This window comes from Protomyctophum bolini (assembly GCF_963924005.1).
Source record: "Protomyctophum bolini genome assembly, chromosome: 3".
NCBI classification, from domain to species: Eukaryota; Metazoa; Chordata; class Actinopteri; order Myctophiformes; family Myctophidae; genus Protomyctophum; species Protomyctophum bolini.
In genome coordinates this window covers 18162907-18189382 of record NC_137864.1, presented here as the reverse complement: position 1 = coordinate 18189382, position 26476 = coordinate 18162907, and the positions used below count along the sequence as shown (strand labels likewise).

Genomic DNA, 26476 nt, shown 5'->3' with positions numbered 1-26476 from the left:
AATCAAGTTTAAAAACAAAACATTGCTGACGAGTCAAACTGTAAAACAACGCCATCAGTACAGCACAATCCTAAGCTGTTTAGGTTGTGTTTGTGTCTTTGGTAGGCTAAAATCGACTACTAATTCCCCACATTTAATCGGCTGGGGCTGTGAGTTAGTCAGCAGGACAAGAGAGCCATTCAGTATGAAGGCTGAGGGCGAGGGAGGAAGGGAGGGAGGGAGGGGGGGAGTTGTGGGTAAAGGGCCAGAGGCAGCTCAGTATACATGCCTCCCTTCTCTCTGACCACCTTGTGTACTATATATCCAGGGTTTCTCAAACAGTGGGCCAGGACCCATTTTTGGGTCTCGAATTTAAGTATCACTTATTTTCGTTTATTTTGTTTGTAATATTTCAAAAGATTTTAAATCTAACATTTTCATAATAAAAGAATGAGGAAAAAAATCATTCATTTTTAAAGCTTGTATATCCGCTATTATTTTCACTAGTTTGGGTCCCGGGGCCAGGGAGACATAAATGTATCTTTTGGGTCATCATCGAGCTAAAAAGTTGTGTGTGTATAGAAGCACAAGAGAACAGTGATATTCTCAACCTTTTTTCAGGACCCCCAGTTTGACATGCATTAGGTCGTGGTGGACCCCCATTTGATATGTTTTTTTCTATTCTCTGGAACCCTAATCTACACCATGTTTGGGTCCATTTGTACACTCTCAGAATTACAGGCCCAGGCCATAACCTCTCAATGACCACATGCACGTTGAGAACCAACGTTTCAGAATATATACATTAATAAAATTGCATTCTGAAAGAGTGTGTGTGCCTGCGTCATGTGTGCATACATGTGATTGTGTGTCCATGTGTGTGTGTGTGTGTGTGTGTGTGTGTGTGTGTGTGTGTGTGTGTGTGTGTGTGTGTGTGTGTGTGTGTGTGTGTGTGTGTGTGTGTGCATGTGTACACATTTGCTCCCATGGGAGTCATACAGTCCTATATTTGGCTCTGCTAGCCTAACCTATAAACACCTAATATTTTCTTAGGGTAGTATTATTTAACATACGGGAAGACAAGCATTTTTATTGACAAGATTATTTCTTTTCAACTGTAAAATTCTAATTATCTTTGTAGGTATAGTTGATTATGTTGACATAATCTTTTAAGTGCATATGTGTCAATTTTATTTTTGTTAAAATAAGTGTTAAATATCTCTATAAACATTGCTAGTGCTAGACAGTCTAGCACTCTAGATTTTCTCAGAAAATACATTTTCAGGTCAGGATACCAATTTCATCCAATCAGGAGAGAGCACCCTGCAGGATAGTGGTGAAAACAAAAACAATTGAGCACACACATTTTAAATTGAAGCTGATTCTGTCTGTGTTTACTAAAGAGCTGGAGAGATGTGGAGATCCTTGAACTGAACAGCCACTTGAACTAGCCTATATAGGCCTATACCTATAGAAAAGGATAATTAATAACCGATAAAAAAAAATCGGTTTGGGTCCTTTTTTTCTTCCACAAAACACAAAACCTTTAGAAGAGAAAATGGAAATAAATGAATGAATGAATGAATGAATTAATTAATGAACGAATAATGGGATAGAAGAGTTTCTTTCATTCTTTCTTTCTTTCTTTCTTTCTTTCTTTCTTTCTTTCTTTCTTTCTTTCTTTCTTTCTTTCTTTCTTTCTTTCTTGAATGAACTAATAATGGTAGGACAGAAGAGTTTCTTTCTTTCTTTCTTTCTTTCTTTCTAAAAAAATAGCTGCAAACGGCGAATCGACAATCGAGTTATATATTTCTGTACTGTAGCGTCCGTCTGCCAGACGCCACAGTACAGAAATATATAACTCGATTCGACTACGTTTCAACTACGTTTCCCAGCAGACATTGGTATTCTACGTCATCCCAAGGGCGCCAAATGAACAGCGAACCCAGTGAACACACAGGCGGAACAACACACAACTTGAGACATATTTTATCATTTGAGAGGTGAGAATGAATGACTGGCTTTCTGTTTTATCATTATGTTATCATTCATTTAATAAACGAGTCAAAACGACGCTTATTAAGCAATGACAATAATGTAACCTAAACAAGTTACCGGTATACAAGCTGCCTGCGTTATTGTTAATTAACATACTGCAAACTTAACAGCGCAGGTTAATGGTCACTTTACTTCTGTAGTTAATTTAGTATAAGTAAGTTAAACGTTATTTAATTGGCACTTATTTACATTTTTCAGACTGAGTTGAGACTGAGTTCGGAACTGCATGGCTCCAGGTTGTTCGATGAATTGAAAATGGTGGACCCTGTTGTAAACAAGTCAAGTGTAATGCTATATCAGTGTGTCGTGTCGTCCACAGTATCTTTCTATTGAGTTGTGCTTTCCTGTGAATAGTACCCATTCTGCAAACTGTTGATAAATACTTCAATCAATCAAAAATGTTTATGTTTTTTCATAGATTGTATATTGTGTATAGTATATTTGATTTCAATGAATTGTTGAGTACGTGAGGACACCAATGGAAACAAGCCGAAAGGCTTTTCTGGTTTAGCAGACCTTGTATTCATTGTACTGTACTCCAGGCTATAGCAATGTCAGAATTGATAAAATACATCTACGACTCCGAGTCTAAATCTTAGGCTACCTGGCTTCCGGCCTGTACCGGTCTGTTAATAAAGTATAGAGGGTATGCGCATGCGTAAAGTGAATGGCAGGTCGAGTGGCAAAGTGAGTGACAAAGTGAATTTAATGTTGTTTATAGTCATTTAATACAATCAGATAGGACTTTTCTGTGTGGATGTATGGGCTGTCGAGGCCAGAAAGTAGTATTTTGACACTCCGTAGGCGTTCTTGCATGACTTCCGGGTACGATGATGATGTCACGTGCATACCCTCTATTCAATCAATCAATCAATCAAATTCCTCACATAATATAGTCAGAGAACTAGCTAAGACAGACACAAAGCAAGGGGACATGAAGATACAAAATGGAACAAACGCAAATAATCAGGCCCACTCCTGCTTTAGTAGTAACTTCTAGGTCTTTTGTCTGTATATGTTTCCTTTCAGTGTTGACCCAGAGCAGCAGTGATGGATCTCGGTGACTTTGAGGCAGATAACTCCGTTAGCTGTCGTCTGGCTTCAGAAATCCCAGACATCTGCAAGACAGAAGATTGCTGTTTGGGCATTGATGAGGCGGGCAGAGGGCCTGTGCTGGGTGTGTATGAACATTCAGATGCATTTCCCACACTCACTTTTTCAAATACCAATTCATTCTATAATGCACATTACACTTGCACAATAAGGACAACTTTATTTAGGCAATGTTTCGGTCAATAGACAGATGCCCACCCCAAAATTGTGTTGATGGTGTTTCTGTGCAATAAAGTTTATCTTACAATGGATTGCATTTTTATAGCGCTTTTCTATGCACAGAGTGCTTACTCAAAGTGCTTTACAATGGCCCATACATTGGGAGATGAAGCGGCGAACAGTCAACGAATGCCAGCGTCCTCACTTCCTGCTTTGACACACCAATGGTTGCACTGGCAACCACTGGGAGCAACTAGGGGTTCGGAGTCTTGCTCAAGGACACTTCCACACTAACTCTGGGGGAGTGCTGGACTGTACTGTGAACCTCACGGTTCCCATCCGTCTGCTCTACCTGCCACTTGGGAGCGTACCTATGTTCCCCAGGTTCTATGTTCCCCACCATGCAAAAAAGGTTCTTTGTTTCCCACTTAGAATAAACCTAAACAAGAAACCTAACCTAGTAATTTTAGTAATTATAGTAAGACAAAGTATTTTAGCTTGTGATTCACAGAATATTCGGCTGCAGAAAATGGCTAAAAATGCATTTCGGCCTATTCGGTTTCGGCCCGAATAGGCAGAAAATATATCACCGAATAGTGTACGCAAATAATCCATAAAAAAAAGTATGGACCCATAATAGTGATTATTATTTATTATAACCATTTCTTTTTGCCATAAATCAGGTAGCTTTAAGGGACAGCAATGGTAGGAAAAAAGACAATAGATAATAAGATAATATTAATCACATTCGGCCAACTGTTTCCTATATTCGGTAGTCGGTTTCGGCCAAGGATTTCCCTTTCGGTGCATCCCTAATTTTAGCAACTTAGTGTTAGTGTTACGCTAGTGTCCTTATGCACACATACATAGGACAGGTGTGTTACTCTAGTGTCCTTATGCACACATACACAGGACAGGTGTGTTACTCTAGTGTCCTTATGCACACATACATAGGACAGGTGCGTCTCATAACTGGAACTGGAGAAGTTGAAAAAAAAGGGATCCCACACACTGTCTTCACTTACAGCATTCTTTTTTTGAGCAACGTTTCGTTTCGGTTGTTCAGACCTTCGACTCAATAAAAAGAATACTGCTGTAAGTGAAGACTTACAGCATTATGCTGTAAGTCTTATAGGCAGTGTTTGTTGGGGGTCCAAGTGGTTAAACCAGCCTCAATGTTCTGGCATGAAATGTTGGACACATTCTAATAGTCGTGTTGGTTTATTTTGCAGGACCCATGGTATATGGAATATGTTTCTGTCCAGTATCCAGAAAGGAGGATATGAAAGGCCTGAAGGTGGCAGGTAATCCTCTTCTAGGCCTTATCAACATTGAAGCCACATTTTTACTGCACAACCGTTTTCGCTTGAAAAACAACCATACAACAAAGTATAAATGAGACCGGCTTATAATTCCATTTCTGGATGTGTTTAATCATGGATATGGTAGGATCTACTATGTACATAGCAATTCATTAAAGGTCTTTAATCACAGCAGAAATAATTCTGAATAGAGCATGGCTGCATTACATAATATGTTTCCTAAACAAATGGATGTTTTTCTTGGCTTCTTTCAGATTCAAAGACTCTGACAGAAGCAGAACGAGAGAATCTTTTTGATAAACTAAATGAAGCCAAAAGCTATGTGGGCTGGGCCATTCAGATTATTTCACCCAATACCATCTCTACCAGCATGTTACAGAGGTACACACACACACACACACACACACACACACACACACACACCCCTTACTATCTTTGTGGTTACATGAAAATAGATCTTTGAACGGTGCTTCCGCTCCATTACGCAGCTATGTGTGTCCCCATGTCCACGACATATGTACGTAACTACGTACTGTAGTGTCTGTCTCTGCTGCAACATGGTAACTCACGGGAACGCAACGGTCTGGATGTTCCCCACATGGTAACTCTGTCATTTCTCGACCGTTTCGGACAAGGGAAGGCTCGCCGGAAACGGACCGACCCCCTGGACGTGTTCTTGGGGGTCTGGATGTTCCGGGGAGACCCCCACATGGTAACTCTGTCATTTCTCTAAGGTTTTTATCCAAAAATAATCAAAGTACAGTACAGAGCACAGTACAATACAGTACAGCGCACAGTACAGTAAGTAACAACAAATGTATAGTTGCACCGCTCAGTTCACACAGGTGTGATTTTCCATTAAAAATGCCTTTTTCTTTTTACTTAATTTCCTGGCCCAGCTTTAACCAACCATAACCTCAAACCCCACACATATCCGAATTTGAGTTTTGTCCTCATAAAGAGACGACTGGTAGAACTCTTTACTTCTTTTCCTCATGGTGAGTGAATATACAGACTGTCCATGGCATGCAGAGGTAAAAATGTCTGCTTTTCTTTCCACAGGACAAAATACAACCTGAATGCCTTATCACATGATGCAGCTATTGGTTTGGTGCAGCATGCGTTGGACTGTGGAGTACAGCTCACAGAGGTAATAAGACAAAGAAGAAGAATTTATTTCATTCACTAATGCTGTATAAAAGTGCAAATACACCACCACTTGCTCAAATCAAAGTGCTGTGAATTTCTTTGGTTAAAACAAAAAGCTCTAGTCTGATAGCAATCAATAATCGTTGCTAGTTATTGCTAGTTAATCTTTGAGTGGTCCTAGCCATTCCTATAGACAGCTATGTGTGTCCCTGCGTCTGAGCATGGAAATAGCATATTTTTACCACCAAGTGTCACTGTTGCGCAGCCTAACACACCACCAAGTGTCACTGTTAACACACACACACACGCAAGTTCAGATCCATTGGTCAACACAGTGAACATACTGAGGATAAAAATGCATGCTGGCTGACAGATGAGAGTTTTCATCATTTTATACAAGGAAGAATTGTAAGGATATGATTAAATTTCCAATTGCGTCTGCTCATTTATTTTTGTTTAATCTATCTATCCTGACCTGTATGTATCCTATAAGAGATCTCTCTCATGATTGCATGATTTTTATCTGAAAATATATAATTTCTGTTTACTACAAAATTAGAAAGACGAGGAGACCTGTTATTGAACAAACGATGCTATTTTTGCAGAAGGAGAGGACACTGGAGCAGCACAGACATTTAAGCCTTTTATCAGAGTCATGACTGATGAAGACCGCAAGGTCGAAACGTTAGTAATTTTCTCCTATATTAGCACCTAATCAAAGGCTTAAATATCCGTGCTGCTCCAGTGTCCTCTCCTCCTTCTGCATCCGTTGTCCTTGTTCCTGTTATGCAGATTGGTAGATTCCCTTTATGCTATTTAGCACTTAGTTGAACAATAAATTACTTTGAATTGTCACTGTCAGAAGTCACTGTTCACAATTAATTTGAGCGCAAAACTTACAGAATCGCTCATATCCTGAACGTCATACTACTTTACTTCCATGTTTACTCCCTTGTGGTTCTGTGCAGGTGTTTGTGGATACAGTGGGCCCAGCAGAGAAGTACCAGGATAAGCTTTCCCAGCGGTTCCCTGGTATTGAGATGACAGTCAGGCCAAAAGCTGACTCCCTCTTCCCTATTGTCAGTGCTGCCAGTATCTGTGCCAAGGTTGGTCAAAATACTCTATATATACTTTTACAATGCTCTCTCATTCTTTTTAATTACGCTTTGTCTGTGTTCTGTTTGCTTAGACTCTAACACATTCCCTGCCGTTGATGGAGATCTCTGTCAAGTCTAATCCAATGCTTCACCGCCAATGACGGAAATCTCCGTCATGTGGTCTTTTCAGTGGTTTATGATAGATGGCACACTTTGCCAACGTATGAATGGTTCTAGGATGGTAAATGGTATATTTATATAGCGCCTTTTATCCAAGGCGCCTTACATTGATATAGATTGTGCATTACATTCACCCATTCAAACCAATGACCGAAGGAAACTATGCAAGGCACCAACCTGCACATCAGGAGCAATTAGGCTTTCAGTGTCTTGCTCAAGTGTCTTGCACTTCGACACTAACTCCGGGGGAGCCCGGGTTCGAACTAGCAACCTTGCGGTTCCCATCCTGCCACTCTACCCCTGAGCCACCGCCGCCCCGTTGCTAAGCAGGATGCTATAGAAGTAACAGACGTTTTCCATAGTTTCACTACAATACTACAGTACTGTGACTTGATTTGTGGTCCTAGAGCACTTTACCTTTTTGTTTTAAGTTGTATAATTATTTGACTAGATGCTATAGTCGTGGATTTGCTCCACGAGCAAATATTAGCCTAGATCTACAAGCTCACAATGCATCGCGCAGACCTTGTAGCTTGTAGTTAGACTACTTTCGGTTATTATTCTGTCTTCACTTATAGAGCAGCAGTTTATTCAGCTGAGTGCCGACGTTTCGGTCTAAACGACCTTCATCAGGTATCTGGTTACAGTAACCGGTAACGGCTATATAGAGGAACTCGGAGAGGCGAGGACCAATCAGAGGCACACGCCAGTCTGTTACCATGATTCGCATTTGTTTGCCGGCCCCGACGCACCTGTCCTTGTAGGCGTGTTCACAATGACTTTTCTCTACCAAGGTTATTATTCTTTAACCCATTTAGGACTGAGGCAGATTCTTTAAAAAAAAAAAAGTCTTCTAAAACTTTTAGGATTTAGAAGACAAAAAGGGCAGGGTACAACACTTTTTTTTTGTTTTTCTTCTTTCTAATTATTTGTTCGGCCCATAAAAGTGTGTTTATTGTCATGCGTTGTCACCTGCCGAGTTGGCTTTGTCCGAGGCTTTAAAGGTCTTTTAAATAAATACTTTTTGAAACGTCTATTGGGAATTATTTCCTGGTGCCCTCGTCGTTCTGAAAGTGGGCAGGACTGTGACGCTCTATAGGACTTGGCCATGAGATGAGATTTTATTTTGCTTTAATCTGTGGCTATAGTCACTATAATATACAGTACACTAGATATACATTTTGTCTAGTCACAGGATGTGTTGTGATTATCATGTCACCCATCTTTTCATGAATTGTGAATTATGGCAAATTGTCATTGAATATGACATTTAAAAGAATTTCTCCCTTAACCACTTTCAAACTGTCCCTCTTTTGGGGTCAAATAGGGTTTAAGTGGCTAATTTTGCAGTGGTCGGATGCCAAGCAATTTAAAATCCAGCTGACATGGAATTCCAAGTCACTATTTGCCAGATGTCACAGAAGATGATTGTGGAGCCACCATGGCTGCCACGGAAAACTGAAATTTGAGGTTGGTTCAAATTAAATTAATATGTTCTCTGATGTTGTGCCCTGTTCCTCAGGTGGCCAGGGATCATGCAGTAAAACGCTGGAATTTTCCTGAAGATCTTGGCGAGATCGCAACAGACTATGGCTCGGGGTATCCCGGAGGTAATGAAGGATAAAGCAAAATAATCTACTAGTGCTCCCAATTTCTCTCATGTAGAGTAAATCGAAGTTTGTCTGTCCTCTTGAGTAAGAACCTGTGTTGTTTTAAAATTAAAAAAGTATATATATATAAAATGGAAATTTAAAAGCATGACCGAATATTCCACCTTTTTTCTTGTGACTCAAGGAAGACCCTAAATGACAATGAAAAAGATAATGTTTGATTTTATAACATGACATTATAATCAGCGATTCAAGGATTTCACAGTCAAGTCCGAAGACTTATTTCCACTGAGGTCCTCTCACACTGAATGGAACAACACTTTAAAATACATCACAATGCATAACACATAACAGTACAGTACACAAACACCTAGGGCATCAGCAGGGGGTGGCAGGGAGAGATCCCTGCCACCGCTCCGCCACCATGAGACGTACTGGGGTTAAAGGAGCGAAACGTTGATGAATGGTGGTCCCCAGCTGATAACCCGTTTAGGCCCACAAAGGTGTTCAGTGAGGTGCGTCAGGCAGCAATGCCCAGCAGGAATACCATCATGCACCTGTATCTGATATGCATACACAACACGACATGTACGTCCCTATCCTTCATGTTACATCATGGAGTCGTGAGTATAGTGATACACATACACCGACTTGACCTGTATCTTCATTTCCAGACCCCAAGACTAAAGCATGGCTGCTGAAGTACTTGGACCCAGTGTTTGGGTACCCGCAGTTTGTTCGCTTCAGCTGGAGTACAGCGCAGACCCTGCTGGACGGCAAGGCTGTCACCGTCCATTGGTAAAGGAAACTGTGTGTGTGTGTGTGTGTGTGTGTGTGTGTGTGTGTGTGTGTGGGGGGAGTGAATAATTTCATATGAGAAGAACGAATACCACTGAAAAGGTTCTGTAAAAGATAACTTTTCTATGCCCCAGTGCATATATTAGCCTTTTGACTGTTTTTAAATGAGCATTGGCTACTATCTTTCACCAAATGACCTCTATTTATTTAGCATTAAATAATGAAAAGCAATCCATGTTTGTGGGCAGTTTGTAAAAGCCAAAAAAAAAACCATAAATAAATTAATGTGATTAAATATTAATTTAGGTTGTTCAAGTCAACTCCATAGCAATTATTACTATCGGAATATAGTGATTTAACCTTGACAAAAGTGATTTAACCACAAAATGAACGCGGTCTGTGTGAAACAAACTGACCCTGCGATGTGTGTAACACCATCCTAAAAATGGGTCTTGTTTTGCAATGTTTGTCCTCAGGGACGATGACGAGGAGGGCGGGGAGAAGGCAGCGGCGCTTCAGAACAACACGTCCATGCTGTCCTATTTCAGCCGTTCGGCAGGAGGTAACGCTCAGAACCACAAGACTCACCGCTTCTTCACCGACAAGAAGCTAGTGAGCCTGGACACACTGTGAAAAACAAACAAACACACACACACACACACACTCACACTCTCTCCAATATTTCTGGTCCCCTATTCTTTCTACACTCTACAGACTACACGCACTACATTTTTCTGTCTCTGACTTTATAGTACTTGTTTTCAATTGGAAACAGACAGTTCATGTGTGAACTGATTGTGGTGGTGGTGATGGCGGTGTTTAGAATACCAACGCTGTCCTCCAGTGGCCAGATGGAAGATTACACTCATTTGTATGAAACGTTCCACTTGACAATATTTCACAGACATTTATTGGGTCCCATTTATAACATGAAAGTTGTCGATGCAAAGTGTACAATGAATATTTGTCACACAGGCACTGAAATGGCATTGTCTTTCCTTGGATACTAAAGATATATTGGATAATGTACATGGAACAATCTAGTCTGACTGTGGCCATATACTGATAACGTGGATGGACTCTAGCTTCCTCATAGCTGGGAGGAGACGTGAGTGATGTCAGTGTCTGGCAAAGCCAGGCTAGGAACAATCACTTCCTTACTGGGTAATTGTTAATCATTGAGCTTTTTTTTAAGGAGCGCTAGCCCCTTATATGACGTAAATTAAACATCAAAACATTAAACACCATTGACATTGAAGGGAAAATTACGTCCTATGTAAACAAGCAAATCAGAAATCACAGGCAACAGGCATTCTTTTTGATTGGCCAGTATGAGATGATTCATGATGATGTATGGTGATAAGAGCTGATAATTCCGCTAAATATGACGTAAATTAAACGTCAAAACATTAAACGCCATTGATATTGAAGGGAAAACTTACGTCATATGTAAAAGATTCTCTATTGTCTTTATAGATCAGTTTGAAGTAGACGTGATGTGATAGTGACAGTGTTAGTATCAACTATCAATATATTGCCCCTTTTCGTATCAACTATGAAACACATTGCCCTTTTTCAACAAATATAATTTAATGTGGGTGAAACAACACACTTACAACAAAAACATGTCTCCCGTTGACTCCAGGGCTAATCTACATGATCCAACAAAGCACTTCTTTGCAAACGTCATTTGGTTGCCAAACAGTTGTTTCTCAGAACTTCCATTGCCCTTCGTTGTTATAGCAAGTTAGCAACACGTCTAACATCCGATGTAAACATAGATCCATCTTACTTTACCAATATTCCCTCTTCAACCTTTTTTGAAGGACGCTAGCCCCTCCAACGTCTGGCTTTCTTTGCTTAACAAACGGCACCTAAAAAAACCCAGGACCCCTGCCAAGTCTATGGACTTTTAATGTTTGCTCGGGATCTATTCTAATCAGTGATGTCATGTGGCAGCCACAGTGGGCGCCTCTCACTTCACACAAGTGTAATTGATTATTATTGTTAGCGCATATTGACCCTCACATTTTGTACAATGAAATCATATAGTGGTGATCAAGAATGTCTTGGGTAGGTACCCTCACAAAAAACATGCAGTAATCTTGGTCTCTAAACTGCCTTCTCCTGGCCGGCCGGGGCGGAAAGGAACTGGTTGGAATAACGTGTTCCTTCCACGTTGCTACGTCCAAACGGGGAATCTCCCCCTGTCAGGTGAAAAGAAGCGGCCTGGACTCCTCATGCATTGAAGGAAGGATGAGGTCAGCCTGTTGCTCTACCCAGGTTGACAGGCGGAGTATATCGCCCCGAAAATTTCACTATACATTTGACAGTGGGTGAACAAAATGGGTTACGAAAATCGTGGGATAGAAAAATTAAATCTTGGTAAAGGAGCTCCCTGGTTGAATCTAAAATGCGATAGAATCGCATCTGTGGATGCTAGCTCCCATGGGAGTTCTGCCGGGACTCCTGCATCTTCTTTCCAAAGTTCATAGCCAGGGTCGATACCGCAAAGGAGGACAGGATGACGATGGAACTCCCAACAAAGTGTGATGAAGCTCCTCTGGGGACGACTCTCAAAGCCCTCCTCGGGAAGGAGTCTCTTTCAGAAGCTGTAGCAGTCACTGTCTGAGTCACAGCTGCCATGCTTATGGCTCTGTGTGACAACACATGGGAGACAAGAATCTGAAGACAAAATCCACGAGCCGAGACACCGAAGTCATCCTTGATAGCTGAAGCGTCATCATAGAGTTTTATCTAAAAGTATACTCCAGCACGAAGGAGTCCTGCAGCGTCTGCTGGTGATGTCTGGATCTGTGGTTGTAGTGGTGTGTTTGATCTGTTCTGTTCTTTCTAATCCTGGCCTTGAGCCTTCTCTCACTCTAGTTCCTTATATAAGTCCAGGACTCCAGGCATCAAATCCCCCAAAGTAGACTAGTGTGTCCTGGTGTTGTAAACACCCGCCATGACGGGAGAGGGCTAATCTGGGATCTTCTCCAGTCAAAGACTGCTGCTTTTGATACTATTACATTGACCCACAGAGGATGATAGAGACCCATAGGTGATCCACAAATGCAGCATAATCAATATATTGTAGACTATCTGTCTCCCATGGACAGAGAAAAGAAAATTAATCTGTTTTAAAGATTCAAATTCTAAACTTCACCCTGCCCAGCCTGATAACACAGAATAACAAGCAGGATAATTGCACATCGCATGCATTTTCTGATTCAAAGTAAATTACGCTGCCATAAAACAAAGCAAACGACTGGTGCTCAAAGCCCTAACATTCTGTGAATCCACAGTAAATTCGATGTCCTATTAACTGTCTGCTATAAACTATGCATTAGTTCCGCTGAGCTTAAACTCTCATGACATCAAGGTCTGGAATCGTATCTAGTTTCTGACTTTGGAGATAATGCATGTTCTTGCATTATCTTGCTTTGTAAGATCATGGTGGGGGGAAAAAGCATGTGTATTAAAGTCTGTCCTTTATCCTTAAGTCTTTTATATATTTGTTTCCCTGATTGAGGACAGCCTAGGCCTACCTGCACCAGGAATAAAGTGGTGACCTGTTGACCATGTCTCTAATCCTCATGGTGGAAGCTGTAGATAGCTCTGGTTAGTTTTCACGCCGTCTCTCATAATTGCACTAATGGGATTGTGCTGCTTATTTTCCACTGCTGACATCAGAGCGTGTAAAGCTATTAATGAATGGAAGTGTCACGTCACTGTTAGAACTAGACATTCAAAGAATATGTCAGAGGAATTTGCCTAAATGTCCTTGAAATAAATGCAGAGCAGGATATGCCTGTTTGATTTGTTCTTGTATGAATACCTGCTTTCTTGAGTCAGGTATTTGCCCTCAAACATTGTTCTAATCTAACCAATGACCCTGTTACTTAATTTGACCCAGTGAAATACACGAGTCCTGTTATGTTGGCCTTCAGCCTAAACATAGGCCTGTGCATGACAACCTCAGTGAACGAGAGCTTGTCTGACCTATGGGATGTTGTAACTGGGAGATTTTCGGAATTATTGGAGGTCGGAATAATGGGTGAAAGCCAATCGGTTGTTGAAGTTCTCTGTGTGTCCATCCATTGTAGTTGACCATTGTAGTACACAAATCCCATTTCCCACTCCACCATTACATAATGGTGATCTACATAGAATACTTTTATCAGACAGATACTAAGTAGGCTATGTTATAATATACTGTATGCATACAGTATTAGATCATTGATGCCAGGTTTGTTGTGTAGCATGTAGCCTACTTGGTAGCCTAGTTACTTTGTGGAACATATTATATTTTCTGGGAACTCTTAACTCCTTGACCACTTGCCCTGTGGATGCTCACTTATTCTTACCTATATACTTGGAAGCTGTAGTGGATAAAATCATCATGCAACATTTTCATTGTAAATTGATGTGATAGGCTGAAAGGCGGGCTGAAATTTCCTAAAAAGTTAGCAAAAGTGGAAGGGTGGATCTACTGTATCTATGCAACCTATTTATAACAAAACATTAGTAAAAAATGATTCCATTCTGTTGAGTATCAGATACAAAAGTATCAAATGTCATAATCTTTCTAATTGATCTTTAAATATTTTTTATTAATTTCCATGCTTAAGCCTTAGCTTGGCATTTAAAATTTTGCACCGGCAATGGTTTTATAGCTCTTTTCTGACTATTTTTGTAGAATTTAACTGTAGAATTTGACCGTTTCCCATTATTTTACATGCAATGTTTTTTCACCTGGCTACACGTCTCATGTATGTAAGTTACTTGGCAGTATGTGTCAGGTGAGTGATGCCAAATTGCCAATGTGTGTCTCCACTCTAAAATGACACAATCTGGACTACAAGTTGGGTTTAAGCTAACCCTTAGCCATATTAGCCAGTCTCCTTTGTGTTGTGTCTGGTGTGAAGATTAACTGATCTCTGTGTCAAGCTTTCTCAGGATTGTCGACATGTCTTCTTGAGTCTCTTGACTGACATCCTGTCATGAATGACTGTCTTAAGTCCTCAGCAGATGGTGGCTTTTCGTTTCATTGTAATAACAGATTCTCACCACCAGGTGTCCCTACAGCCCCATGACGAGTGATGTTCTTTTTTTTAATCCTTAGTAAATAGTAGTTTGGGTGGCCTAGATTTTACTCTGTTGCTTGTATCCAGCACTGGGATCAAATGGGGACTTAAACATCAGTTCCCTGCAGAATGTGTACAATTGTCATTACTCATTAGAGCAAAGGCCTGATTAAGGTTGAAGCAGGTGCTATAGCATGCTAAATTAGCACATTTTCTTCACATCTCTATTTGGGTTATGATTAAGGTGACAACCGTAACAGTCACATTAATCAAGCCTTAGATACCTTTTTCATACTATTAATTTGCACCAATAATGCATTTAATAAGCATTCAGTCATTAGTGCAAAGCTGAAAACACATGATGCTTTTAGAAAAAAAGCGGTAAATCACTGGCCAGGCCACATGATAACCTAAACTTCATTATAACTTTAATAATTTTGCTCTGGGAACCACATTTTATGTTGACCATGAAGTCAGGATCAAATAGGACACATAACTCGATAGTCTTCCATTAGAGTTGTTCTGTGTTGTGACCCTGAACGATCATATTACAAGCCATTTTGTGGATCCCAAAGGTTGAGAATCACCGACTTAAAAGCAGCAAGCTGGTCTCAGATGAGAGCTCATATTCCAAGATATCAATGAGGTTTTGGTGCTATTAATGTCGGTGGAAATTTGTTGGCTGGAAAAGCCAATTATTCCTATGAAGATGCATAGTTGGGGCCTATGTAAAAAAACTCTTACCCCCTCTGCTCTTCGTGTGTGTGTGTGTGTGTGTGTGTGTGTGTGTGTGTGTGGACATCTGGGCACCTCGATGTAAAATTGGCTATTTTGTCCAATATTTTAAAAAATATATATTTAAAAAAAAAATCTTAAGTAAAGTGTATGATGTGAACATGCACGGTACATTGGTTGTATCATTAAACTTCTTGTTTATGTGATTGTCCCAAAATGACAGGATATACAGGTTTTGTAGCAAATTGTGCTGTAGCAACTGTACAAATATTAGATAATATTATTTTTTTGTAAACATTTTGGACAAAAGATCCACTTTTACATTGAGTTGCCCACATATCCAAGGTGCCCACCTATCCTATTACCATAATAAATATCTATGCATATGTATAGAATGCATGCATGTACAGTATGTATGTATGTGGAGTAACAATGGGCCACAAACTAGCCATGGTCTGGTGTTTTATTCAGAGGTGCTTCTCCTGGAACAGGCTTTTAGCACAGCTGTAGTCTGTGACCCACTTCTACACAGGATAAGAAACAGGGGGAGGTGGGAGGGTGGAGAGAGGAGAAAGGGAGGTGAAGGGGTTGTGTCAACTCAGAGTACGCTCCAGGAAGTTGAGTTGCGAGAGAGGAAAGGGTCTGTGCATGAATAAGTCAGAGGTGGTGAGGGCATGGAGAAACAAATGGAGGAGGCCAGGCATTTGGTTGGTGGGTAAGGTTTAGGTCAAAGTGGACGCTCTAACCTGAAGGAAGGACAAAAACGTAGATGGAATATGCATGTAAAAAATAAGAAAACTGATTTTTGATTGACGGAATACTTTAATTAGTCAGAGGTTCAAGGTTCAATTCATCAACATAGCATAAACAATCCCCGTTCATATTGGCCGGAATACAGAAACCGATCTACAAGCTCACGTCTTGTCACGATGTGATGCTTTATGAGCATGTACATTTGCTATTTTTGAAAATTGCTTCTTATGATAAGATAATAACTTCTATGAATAGAGGGTATTGCAATTATTTTCACTATTCTTCAAACTGGACCCTTTCCACACACACACACACACACACACACACACACACACACAGAGAACAGAGTGGAAGACATCAGCTGCCTATGAAGACATTAGAGATGACATCTCTCTTGTATGGCATAGACTTAGATAGTCAGGGCACAAATTTGATTGCATATTCCAAATCTCCAAAGACTGCCAAGGTTTTTTGACGTTAACTCCCCTCCCCATAGTACATCCTTGGATGACATCATTTTTAGGGACTCAACAGGCCATTAGGGAAGATTTGGCAAACCATTTGAATGCCCCACCCCCTCCATGTAATGAACAAAAAATATGTAATATTAATGTGCTTCCATAAATGTTTTAATATGAATAAGGGGAACAGCGCTACATTTGCTGGAGTCTGCCTCAAACAATCTGATAACTAGGTCATTTTCCCAAACACCATTGTTCTCTTCTTCTCTATACACAAAGACTTGTTTATAGAGAGACAAGAAATTGAGGGCTGGGATGCCTTGTGGCTCATCCAGCAAAGTCCATATGCACCGTTGGTACAGTGAGAGGACCCAGGTTTGAATCCAACCCCTTGCAGTCTTGTTTTGCACCTCTTTCTCTGCCCTTTGGTTTCCTCTGTTTGTACATTCTCTGTCCAGCATGTAAACTCAGGACATGCTCCCACCCCATCCACCTCTTCACCAAAGTGCCATGTAGATAGAAGACGATACAGCTCCCTGGTAAACACTGGTACAACATTATAGAGGAGGTACAAAGGGGGGAAAAAACATATACAGTGAGGGTAAAAAGACAGATTTGACGGCGGCCAGTTTGGAATTGCAGCCGTCCGTAGGTGCCCTTTGAGAGCTGTTTTGAAGGAGTCATGGGATTCGCTTGTTTTAATGACTGTTGGTAGGGCGTTCCACATTTTGGTGGCATAGGAGCGAAAGGAATTTAGGTTTAACCCCGAATCTGGGTTGCACATTGTTTGTTGAACTCTGGTGTTGTGGGTGTGAACTTCGTTGACATTAAGGAAGTATTTAGACAGGTACATGGGTATCTTGGTGGTGTATCGAATCTTGTGGACTAGACCCATTGAAAGATGAGTTTAGACAGTTTTTGGTTTAGACTAGTCATTGGTTAGACCAGTCATTAGTCTTACAACTACAACCTATCTCAAACCCTCACCCTAAACCTAACCTCCCACGGGGCAGCACACCTAAATCTAACCTTAACCCATGTCTAACCAATGACTAGTCTAAACTAAGTATGCACCCCATTCCGGCCTGTCAAAGTGGGCAGGGGTGAGGGGGGTCGCGCCAGTAGTAGCCTGACCAGTTTGTTTTGGGAAGTCTGGAGCCTTGTTTTAAGGACCTTTGAGGTGCTGTGGTACCAAGAGGTGTATGCATAGTCGAAGAAACCTTGTATGAGGGCTCCTGTTAGGGTCTTCAGGGTGTTTTTGTTGACCAGTGAGGAGATTTCCTGCTATACAATAATAACCTAAGCCTCTCTCCACCAACCTCTCTCGACACAATACTGTCGAACTGTCCATTTGGTTACATTTCTACACGATTTTGGATTCAAGTGTGTTTTGACTTCCTGGCTCTCTCACATGATTTTTCCATTGTTGTCCGACCTACTGTATGTTTCATGTCCTTGCATCTTGGTCAAACCATGTTGCTGGTATTTCTACAATAAAGTGGTTCAGAGTTCTGGATGTTGCAGGTCTATGGTCATCGTTCTAACAATCTAATTGGTCATCATCCCCAAAAATGCCTTTATTTTCCTAACCAACCACTAACTTCAATGCCCATATAACATTATGTACATAATACATAATGCAATGCATCACTATCTTTACTAATTGTTGCCTATTACATATATATTATTTGTAACACATTCTATCACTGCTTCTTATAATGTTTTGTAATAATGTTGTAGAGGGGCGGCAGGGGCTCAGGGGTAGAGTGGCCGGTAGAGCAGCTGGATGGGAACCCGGTTCGATCCCGGGCTTCCCCAGAGTTAGTGTCGAAGTGTTCTTGAGCAAGACTGAACCCCTAATTGCTCCCCTTGTGGAGGTTGGTGCCTTGAATGTGTGTGTGTGTGAATGTAATGTACAATCTATGTAAAGCTACTGCACCATTTACTTGTGCTGATTGTGTAAAGATCTTGTGTGAGAATGTGTATGTGGAAGAAGGAAAGGGTGTGTGTGTGTGTGTGTGTGTGTGTGTGTGTGTGTGTGTGTGTGTGTGTGTGTGTGTGTGTGTGTGTGTGTGTGTGTGTGTGTGTGTGTGTGTGTGTGTGTGTGTGTGTGTGTGTGTGTGTGTGTGTGTGTGTGTGTGTGTGTGTGTGTGTGTGTGTGTGCGTGCGTGTGCGCATGTGGTATGCGAGTATGCTTGTGTGTGCAACTGTGCATGCGTGTGGTTGTGAGAGAGCCTGAGCAGTGGTAACAGCTCTAGTCGAACTAAGTCCAATCTATCAGCAGTAAATCCCAGAGTGAGAGGGTCCCAGGCTGCCAGACCAGTCTTCTCAGAGAGACAGAGAGCATTAAGGCAATGATGTTAAAAGCCTCTAAGTCTCTGCCTCTGTCCTATAAACCTGGCCCTCCCCCAGACTCCTTTTGAGTGGGTGGTGTTTGCATTGGTACGCGCCAACACAAGCATCTCAGTACAGAATACAGATTGATCCATCCTGCCACCCACCTTTGGCCGGCCTCTCTCTCTCTCTCTCTCTCTCTCTCTCATTGTCTGTATAGTTTGTGAGAATGTTTAACAGTGGAATGTAATCTTGACAAATAATGGCACAACTTATGGACATAGTGGTGGACTTTGCCTTTTGTTAATGTTGCCATAACAGTCAAACAGTTCAGTTCGCAGAACTTCCACAAGTCAATGATCACTTCCCCACAGGACATTTTAGATACCTGTGATTACTACAATCAGTATTCATGATCAAGAATTATTAGAAAAGTGAGGGGACACCTCACAACCTCACCCCAGACAGTTTGTAAGTTGCTTGATTCACTATTTAGATATTTAATATTAATTTTAGCTGCCCGCTCCCTTCCTATACAAACCCATTGTAACTCCAAACTCCATTTTAACCACGATAGATTAATCAAAAACGCCTGGTAAGCCAAGTCTTTACAGCGTATCGTGGATTCAAGTCCCAATCCTGATGAACCTCAACGTTGGAGAGTCTTAAGGCTCATTCATAGTCTGGATTTTCGGTGGTGAGGTGACCAACGCTCCGGTGGTGAGCTGACCACCGGAGCTGAAATAACGTTGAGCGGTTGTGAGTAAAAACAGAGAAGGGCTGGGGCGGTGGTTATTTGCTCTTCAACACGGCTCGTGACGTCATGTTGTAGTTCGGTGGTCACCTCACCACCGAAAGTCCAGACTATGTATGAGCCTTTACTGGGGGCTTGGTCTGTCCCTGGTTCCCTGGGTCTGTCCAAGCACGAAAATAGCGTTATCGCGTTTGTTCACCACCAAGTGTCACTGTTGCACAGCCTAACACAGACACACACAGTCCAGGGAGGAGGGACAGTACAGTACAGTACAGTACAGTACAGTACAGTACAGTACAGTACAGTACAGTAGCACTCACTTCAGACGGGTCTGGTATTTTGTATGTTCACCTATAAATTGGCTATAATGGCATGGGACATCAGGTTGAAAGCGGTAAAATGGCATTGAATGAATTCCAAGCATGCATGCCACATTAATCTAGAATTCAATATTGGTGCTCATGCAGGTGCCAAAAAGAAATGTTGACTAATTTTTATTTAGTGCAAATTAATTCAATGAAATGTGTATATAATTTAAATACATAAATTCCACATACTGATGATACTGTAGAATGCATGCAAGTTGATGCAGCAACATAATCTGGAAGGATCATCAATCATTATTGTGAAGACCATGGTCGTTGAGGGGTTAAATCGTGGTTTGATTGTGTTCAGTATAGAATTAGGAAGTATGGTTGGAGCTTGAGATGGAGACACGCGTACATTTATTATTACACACTGTCACTGTGTCACAGACACAGCGAAATGACAACAGTACGCCGTAATGACACCACGTCTTGGAAAACAACAACAGCAGCGCTCCTACAAACCACGGGAAGCGGAGACATTGCTGCTGCAGAAGACGAAAACAAACGCTAGAATATGCACCAAATGTACGTGGCTTTCATTTTACTCGGGACGCATGTATAGCCGCCTGCATGTTAATATGAACGATACAACCCTGCCTGTACGTCGCAGTGGTCGCACTATAGTGACAGTGTACTTCGTCCGAATCGATCATCGTTGTATTAGTAGGCTTTGGAGATGCGTGTATAGTCAGTGACTCTCAGTGCATGTTGCATGCACCATTGTTGCTTAGCTTATAGTCCATAGATTGTGTATAGCCTAGTAGATTCTAGATTGCATGAAGAATGATGTGTGTGTGTGTGTGTGTGTGAGTGAGTGAGAGAGACGATATCAAAACCTGCCTGCCGTGCCTGACACTGGACTGGACTCGCATCGCGTTCTGCTTAAATTAACAAACACAGTCTGCTCTGGGTATGAAATACAATAATTGGCAAAGGATGCCAATTAAGGGTGTAATTAATTGCCATTCTTGGCTGGCTGGCTTGGTGTTGAACAGACACCAAATGAGGTGCATTTAGTACTTAAATAGCTATAATAATTATTATTATAAATAATAATAATAATTATCATATTTATGTGTTGTAATGTGCACACGTATTAACTGGACTTGAGAAAAGACATGTCGTCAAACTTTTTGATAGCAGCTCTTGTGTGCCAAACTTTTGAACTGTGTGTGAGTCAGATTGTACTCACTGGGGGTTCCTCTCTCTCTCTGCATCTCTGTTCCAGCAGCACTAGTATGCATTCAGAGCACGCTGCTCCCACCAGGCGGATGCTGCTTATTCAGCACTTCCCACAGTGGTGATAGTAGCCTTAATACTCCACTCTGCTGCCTAGTTGTCAGCCAGTCGAAGCCAGAATGGGATTTTGGCTGCCATAGTGCCACCACCACCACAGTGAGTGAAAGCCAGCGGATAAAGGTTTCTCAGGCAGCGCAGACTGAGTGAGGCGCCACGCGGGGAGGGACGCCCATGTTGTCCTGTCACCTGGAAACCTCAGTGCACTGCAGGGCCACCAAAGTGAACTCTCTCCAAAGGTGTTTTTAGTTTTACCTTCTCTCAATCCTTCCAAGCTCCCAGCCGTGTTAAGAAGATCCTGCTGCTGACATCATGGACGACTCCGGGATAATTCGTCGCCGGAGGCTACAGGTGAGAGAAACACTTGGATCAATGAGATCATTTATACAGGTGCAACTGAATTAAGTTTCGTGGTAGGCTACTTACAAATAGATTAGAAACTACTTTCGCAGTTTCTAATTGAAATCACAATTTATTTATATATTAATTTATACATTTATAAACCATCAGGAATGTACGTCGACCTATACATAAATTATACAAGACTTGAAACAACAATTCTATATGCAATTTGAACATTACTGAGTTGGCACGGTGCCCACTGCCCGGCCACCACGTATGAGGGCGAGGCACATGCGCGCTTGTGTGAGAAATGAATATGACGAATTACTATGACATTCTAAAATGTAAATCTATTTTACTATAGCCTACTGTGACTCCTACCGATAACATACTGCAATATTCTGGACATTGCCTTTGTGCAGTCTTTTTCAACGAGTGGTGGGTTCCAACTTCAGGTGGTCCCCAGCAAAATGATGGAGATTTGGTAACCAAATGGACCTTAATTAGATCTTTAACTCTTGAGAGCGTAAAATTAAACCAAATGGTATGTGCTGTCATAGAACTAAATATACTTTTACAAAGTGTTTTTTTCTTCTTCTTTTTTAGTATGTTAGGATTTTGATCAAATGTAGCAACAGTTTGTGTGGACTAATGCACATGCTGCATCTTTATCCTTGATTTGTTTTCCTCCAAATTGTATTTGGAGAATAATTTTAGAGGAGTCCTCATGTGGCTTGTCTTGTGTGGTGCTTTGCTTGAGTGCACCCACACACACCCACCCGGACACGCACACACACACACACACACACACACACACACACACCAACACACTCAATGGACAACATACAATGCACTCTACCTACTTGACAGTCTCATGCACCCACGCCCACCCGCAGAGGAAGCAGATAGAATCATTTGTTAGTCCACTGACGCCCATGGTTTTAGTTGGATGCAGAGTGCGTATGGGTTTAATTGACTTTAGTTGGATGCAAAGTGCATGCGTTGAGTTCGTGCAAGTCTGTTTGTCTCTCAGTCGGTTGTCGGCGTGTGTGTGTGCACAAGTGAAATGTGTGTACGCGGTCACAACGACGCTTATATGAACATGTGCCCCCCCCCCCCCCCCCCGAAACCACGTCACGTCTGTCAGTCACCCCTCTCTCCATTTCCACTCCACTGAGGTTGGTCGATATCCATATCTCAGGCTGAGGAGATCTAACGCTGAAGACGTGGCCCCATTAAGAGGTCTAATGGTGGACAAATAGTCCTGGGTCCCCTCAGGGAGGAAGACCAACCACCAGTTAGGTCAGGGTGGGCTGAATGGGCCAAGGGGGGGGGGGGGGGGGGGGTCAGCCTAGAGGCAGGCAGCAGCTGTGGGCTACATACTAGACCCCCATTTAAGTGGCTATTAGAATATCTGCATCCTTTTTCCTGCACAGATCCACTTTCACACTAGAGACATTTGAAGAGTTGGATGGGCTACAGGAAATAATTAACGTTAATAGGTTTTTTATGTCATTGTGGGAGGAGTATACTTGCTGTTCATGCGGCATGTGTGTGTGCGTGCACTATGTGTGTAATCAAGTTAAAACGTTTTAGCCAGCCTAGTAGACGTATGTCTGTATGTGCAGTTTTGTATACTAATCAGTGATTGCACTCACTACTATAGTATAGTGTGTCACTGTCGCACATGCACTTTTACCTCTTTCTACTCCCAGCCATTCTGTCATCATCACCTTTAAACCCAAACCACACCAAAGGGTCGCCATGCAACTCCTTGGGTCCAAACGGCTGCGGCATGGTGAGTCAGTGGTGACCCTTTGGTGTGGTTTGGGCCATTGAATTCAACCAGTTGCATCACTTGGGACGACATGCGTCAACGTGCAACAGGACATATCACACCGCTGGGACAACGCTAAAACCGCCTCGACCCTTTTGGTGTGGTTAGGGCTTAAGTTAGCAGTTATCTCTTCTCTGATTCCCTAAACTGCCTGATTCTGGCTGTCTTTCCCCTCCACATTTAAAGGGATTGTGACATTAAAAAAATTATATTATTTTTTCTTAATTTCTTTAGGTTTTCTGAGCTCAATTGCACCCGAACGGAACTTTTAACATTCAGTAGATTTTCTGTGGTGTGGTGTTTTCTGGCTCGAACAGGTGCTCTGAGTTTCCTGCTGTTTGTAATGTAAGAGACAGAAAATCCCATATGTCAATGAGATTTGCCAGCAGATGTCACTGTTTTCACTGTTTTGCCTGTTTTCATTGCAGCTCATAAAGACTTCCAAACCCCAGAGAAAGCTCCAGACCACAGAAAATCCACTGAATGTTCAAAGTACAGGTTTTTTGGATGTAATTGAGGCCATAAAACCTAAAAGAAAAACGAAAAATAAATTAAAATTCATGTCATGAAAACTTTAAATACCTTTCCTTAAAGCTGTCACTTTTTTCTTTTTTTTTTTACTGCCCCCTAACCCCACCTCTAGCTCTTAACTACCCCCCCCCCCCCCCCCCTCTGTCTGTCTGTCTGTCTGTCTGTCTGTCTACTCTGCTTCTACTCTTTTTCCTCTAAGCCAGTGGTTTTCAACCAGTGGTCCGGCGGGGACCACCAGTGGTCCTTGAGAGAGGGTTCCAGGTGGTCTCCAGCTAAGTGATGGACAGTTGATAAGCGAATGGATCCTTATAGATCTTTAACTCTTGAGAGCATGAATTGAAACCTTCAGTTTAGCTCTCTTGAGTTAATTTCTTTGTTAAACATCTTCATCACTTAATTTACAGGAAGTCTAAACAATTAGAGAATGTAGAATAATTGTTATTTTGATCAACGTTTGCCTGTTATCTCTCCTAATGGTACCTCATCAATACACCATGGAATTGTGGACAAACTCTTATGACAACAAAACATTCTTTAGTTTTGGGTCTGAGAGGCAAAATCTCATCAAATGGTGATCCGTGGCTCAAATGCCGAATAAATAATCTGCCTTGATCTGAAAAGGGTTGAAAACCACTGCTCTAAGCTTAAGCCTGATTTGTATGCTTTGGCGACAAACCGTCATGTGACAAGATAACATATTTTTCCAACTAGAAAAAAATGTGTTTTCAGTTTAAATGTTTTATATATTTCTGGCGAGCAACACATCACATGACACTTTTGTCACCACAGCATGAATCAAGTTTCAGTCAAGTGGGAATTACAGCCTCCTCCAACTATGAACATTTCAACCTTGGCTTTCTTTCTTTCTTTCTTTCTTTCTTTCTTTCTTTCTTTCTTTCTTTCTTTCTTTCTTTCTTTCCATGCAACAGACTAATCTGTAGCATGGCCTTCTAGTCTAGTGCTGTGTGTGTGCATTTGTAAAACTTCAAATGCATCTTTCTTTTGAAGAGAGCTTTTTAGAAGATGACAATTTTTTTAAATCAACTTAACACCGATCCCCTGGTACCATTCAGTCCCATGTGCCCAATTACTGTACCCACACACGCTTACATACTGTATGTTATCATAACTCATGTCTCTCAGCTGAAGAGTAATCAAGTTATATGAACACACACACACGCTAGCTTCTCTACTATTTTGCTCTGGGCAGTATGCCCATTGTCAGTAAGTGGTAGTGAAAGTGTGTGATCAGTCCAGGAGGAGCGTCTCACTTTGCCAAGTACTGTCATTCTGTCACTCACTGCTTTCTTTCAACATTTCTGTAGTGGAGCAGCAAACGCTATATTTAACCCATTTAGACCTGAGGACGATTCTACAATTGTCTTCTAAATCCTGGCATAGAAAAACCTGTTTCTATATCAGTGGTTCTCAAACTATTTCATGTCAAGGACCCCCAGAATTATCTGTATTTGGCCACCGACTCCCATCTGAAAATATGTTTTTTAAGGGTGAAGTCAAGGGCGCTATTGGTACCAACTGACAAATCCTACTTGTTGTATGACAAATACAGAAAATAACATATCTACAAGCTCTGTTTGTAAATCTGTTTTTTTCACAGAATGTTTGCCTTTTTTTCTCTCGTTTTGCCTATGACAGGGGTTTGAGCAATTCTTTGTGCAAACATTTGAGGGATGCCAGCCAGGGTTGATGTGGTTAATGCTAAAGGAGGCCTTTATGCAAATTGCCTTTGTTTTCTCCTGGTGTAATAATAAGCCAAGAAGAAAGTCATTGGAAGAAACTGTGTGTGTGTGTGTGTGTGTGTGTGTGTGTGTGTGTGTGTGTGTGTGTGTGTGTGTGTGTGTGTGTGTGCGTTTGCGCGTGTTTGTGTGTGCGTGTGCATGTGCGTGTGCATGCTAAACAGTAGGAAATGTGTGAATGTGATGGGCTTTTTATCAGTAATCTGGAGAACAGGAAATGGTTTTCACAGTTTGCCATCCTTGAGAGGCGCACACAACTCCAGCAGAACAGCATCCATTAAATCACCATCATTCAGGCATTGTTATTGCTGTTTACTTTCTTTCACCTCACCCCCAAATCATTTCACATATTTCATGGTACATTTTAGCTAGAGTTATTTTTCAGTTCTAAGATTTGTTACTGTTAGCAATTCACAGCCTGTGCAGTACTATGGAATGAGGTATCACCTGGGATCAATCCCAATGCCAAGGGCAGAGGAACGTTGTGCTAGCAACTACCAAGTGAGCTGAAAAAATAAATCAAGCAGTGTATTCGTCTAAAGGTTAGCTTAGTACCACTTCATAAAGCAAGAACTCCCAGACTCTCTTAATGTAGTTTATACAATAACAATTACCATCTCAGTCCATCACTTTGGATATTGGACATAGTGGAATACGTTCCATTCCATTAAGACGTCAATGTTTTACAGGCTTATCCAAGTGTCAGAGAAAGGCCTAGGGAGAAGCACTAGGCATTCAAGAAAACTTGCAGATACC

General features: G+C 41.5%; 1 protein-coding gene across 2 annotated transcripts; it reads left to right on the top strand.

Annotated features, from left to right (window-relative positions):
- The first annotated feature begins 1944 nt into the window (after positions 1 to 1944).
- On the top strand, positions 1945 to 10643 carry rnaseh2a (ribonuclease H2, subunit A). Of its 2 annotated transcripts, none has more exons than XM_080759478.1 (9): positions 1945 to 1982; positions 3067 to 3214; positions 4542 to 4613; positions 4886 to 5012; positions 5694 to 5781; positions 6749 to 6886; positions 8580 to 8667; positions 9342 to 9465; positions 9942 to 10643. In XM_080759478.1, the coding sequence occupies exons 2-9, from the start codon at positions 3088 to 3090 to the stop codon at positions 10096 to 10098; spliced, it is 921 nt and encodes a 306-aa protein (XP_080615604.1). In that variant the 5' UTR covers positions 1945 to 1982; positions 3067 to 3087; the 3' UTR covers positions 10099 to 10643. The 2 variants fall into 2 exon arrangements, with proteins under 2 accessions (XP_080615604.1, XP_080615603.1); XM_080759477.1 differs by having other exon boundaries at positions 3038 to 3214.
- The last annotated feature ends 15833 nt before the right edge of the window (positions 10644 to 26476 follow it).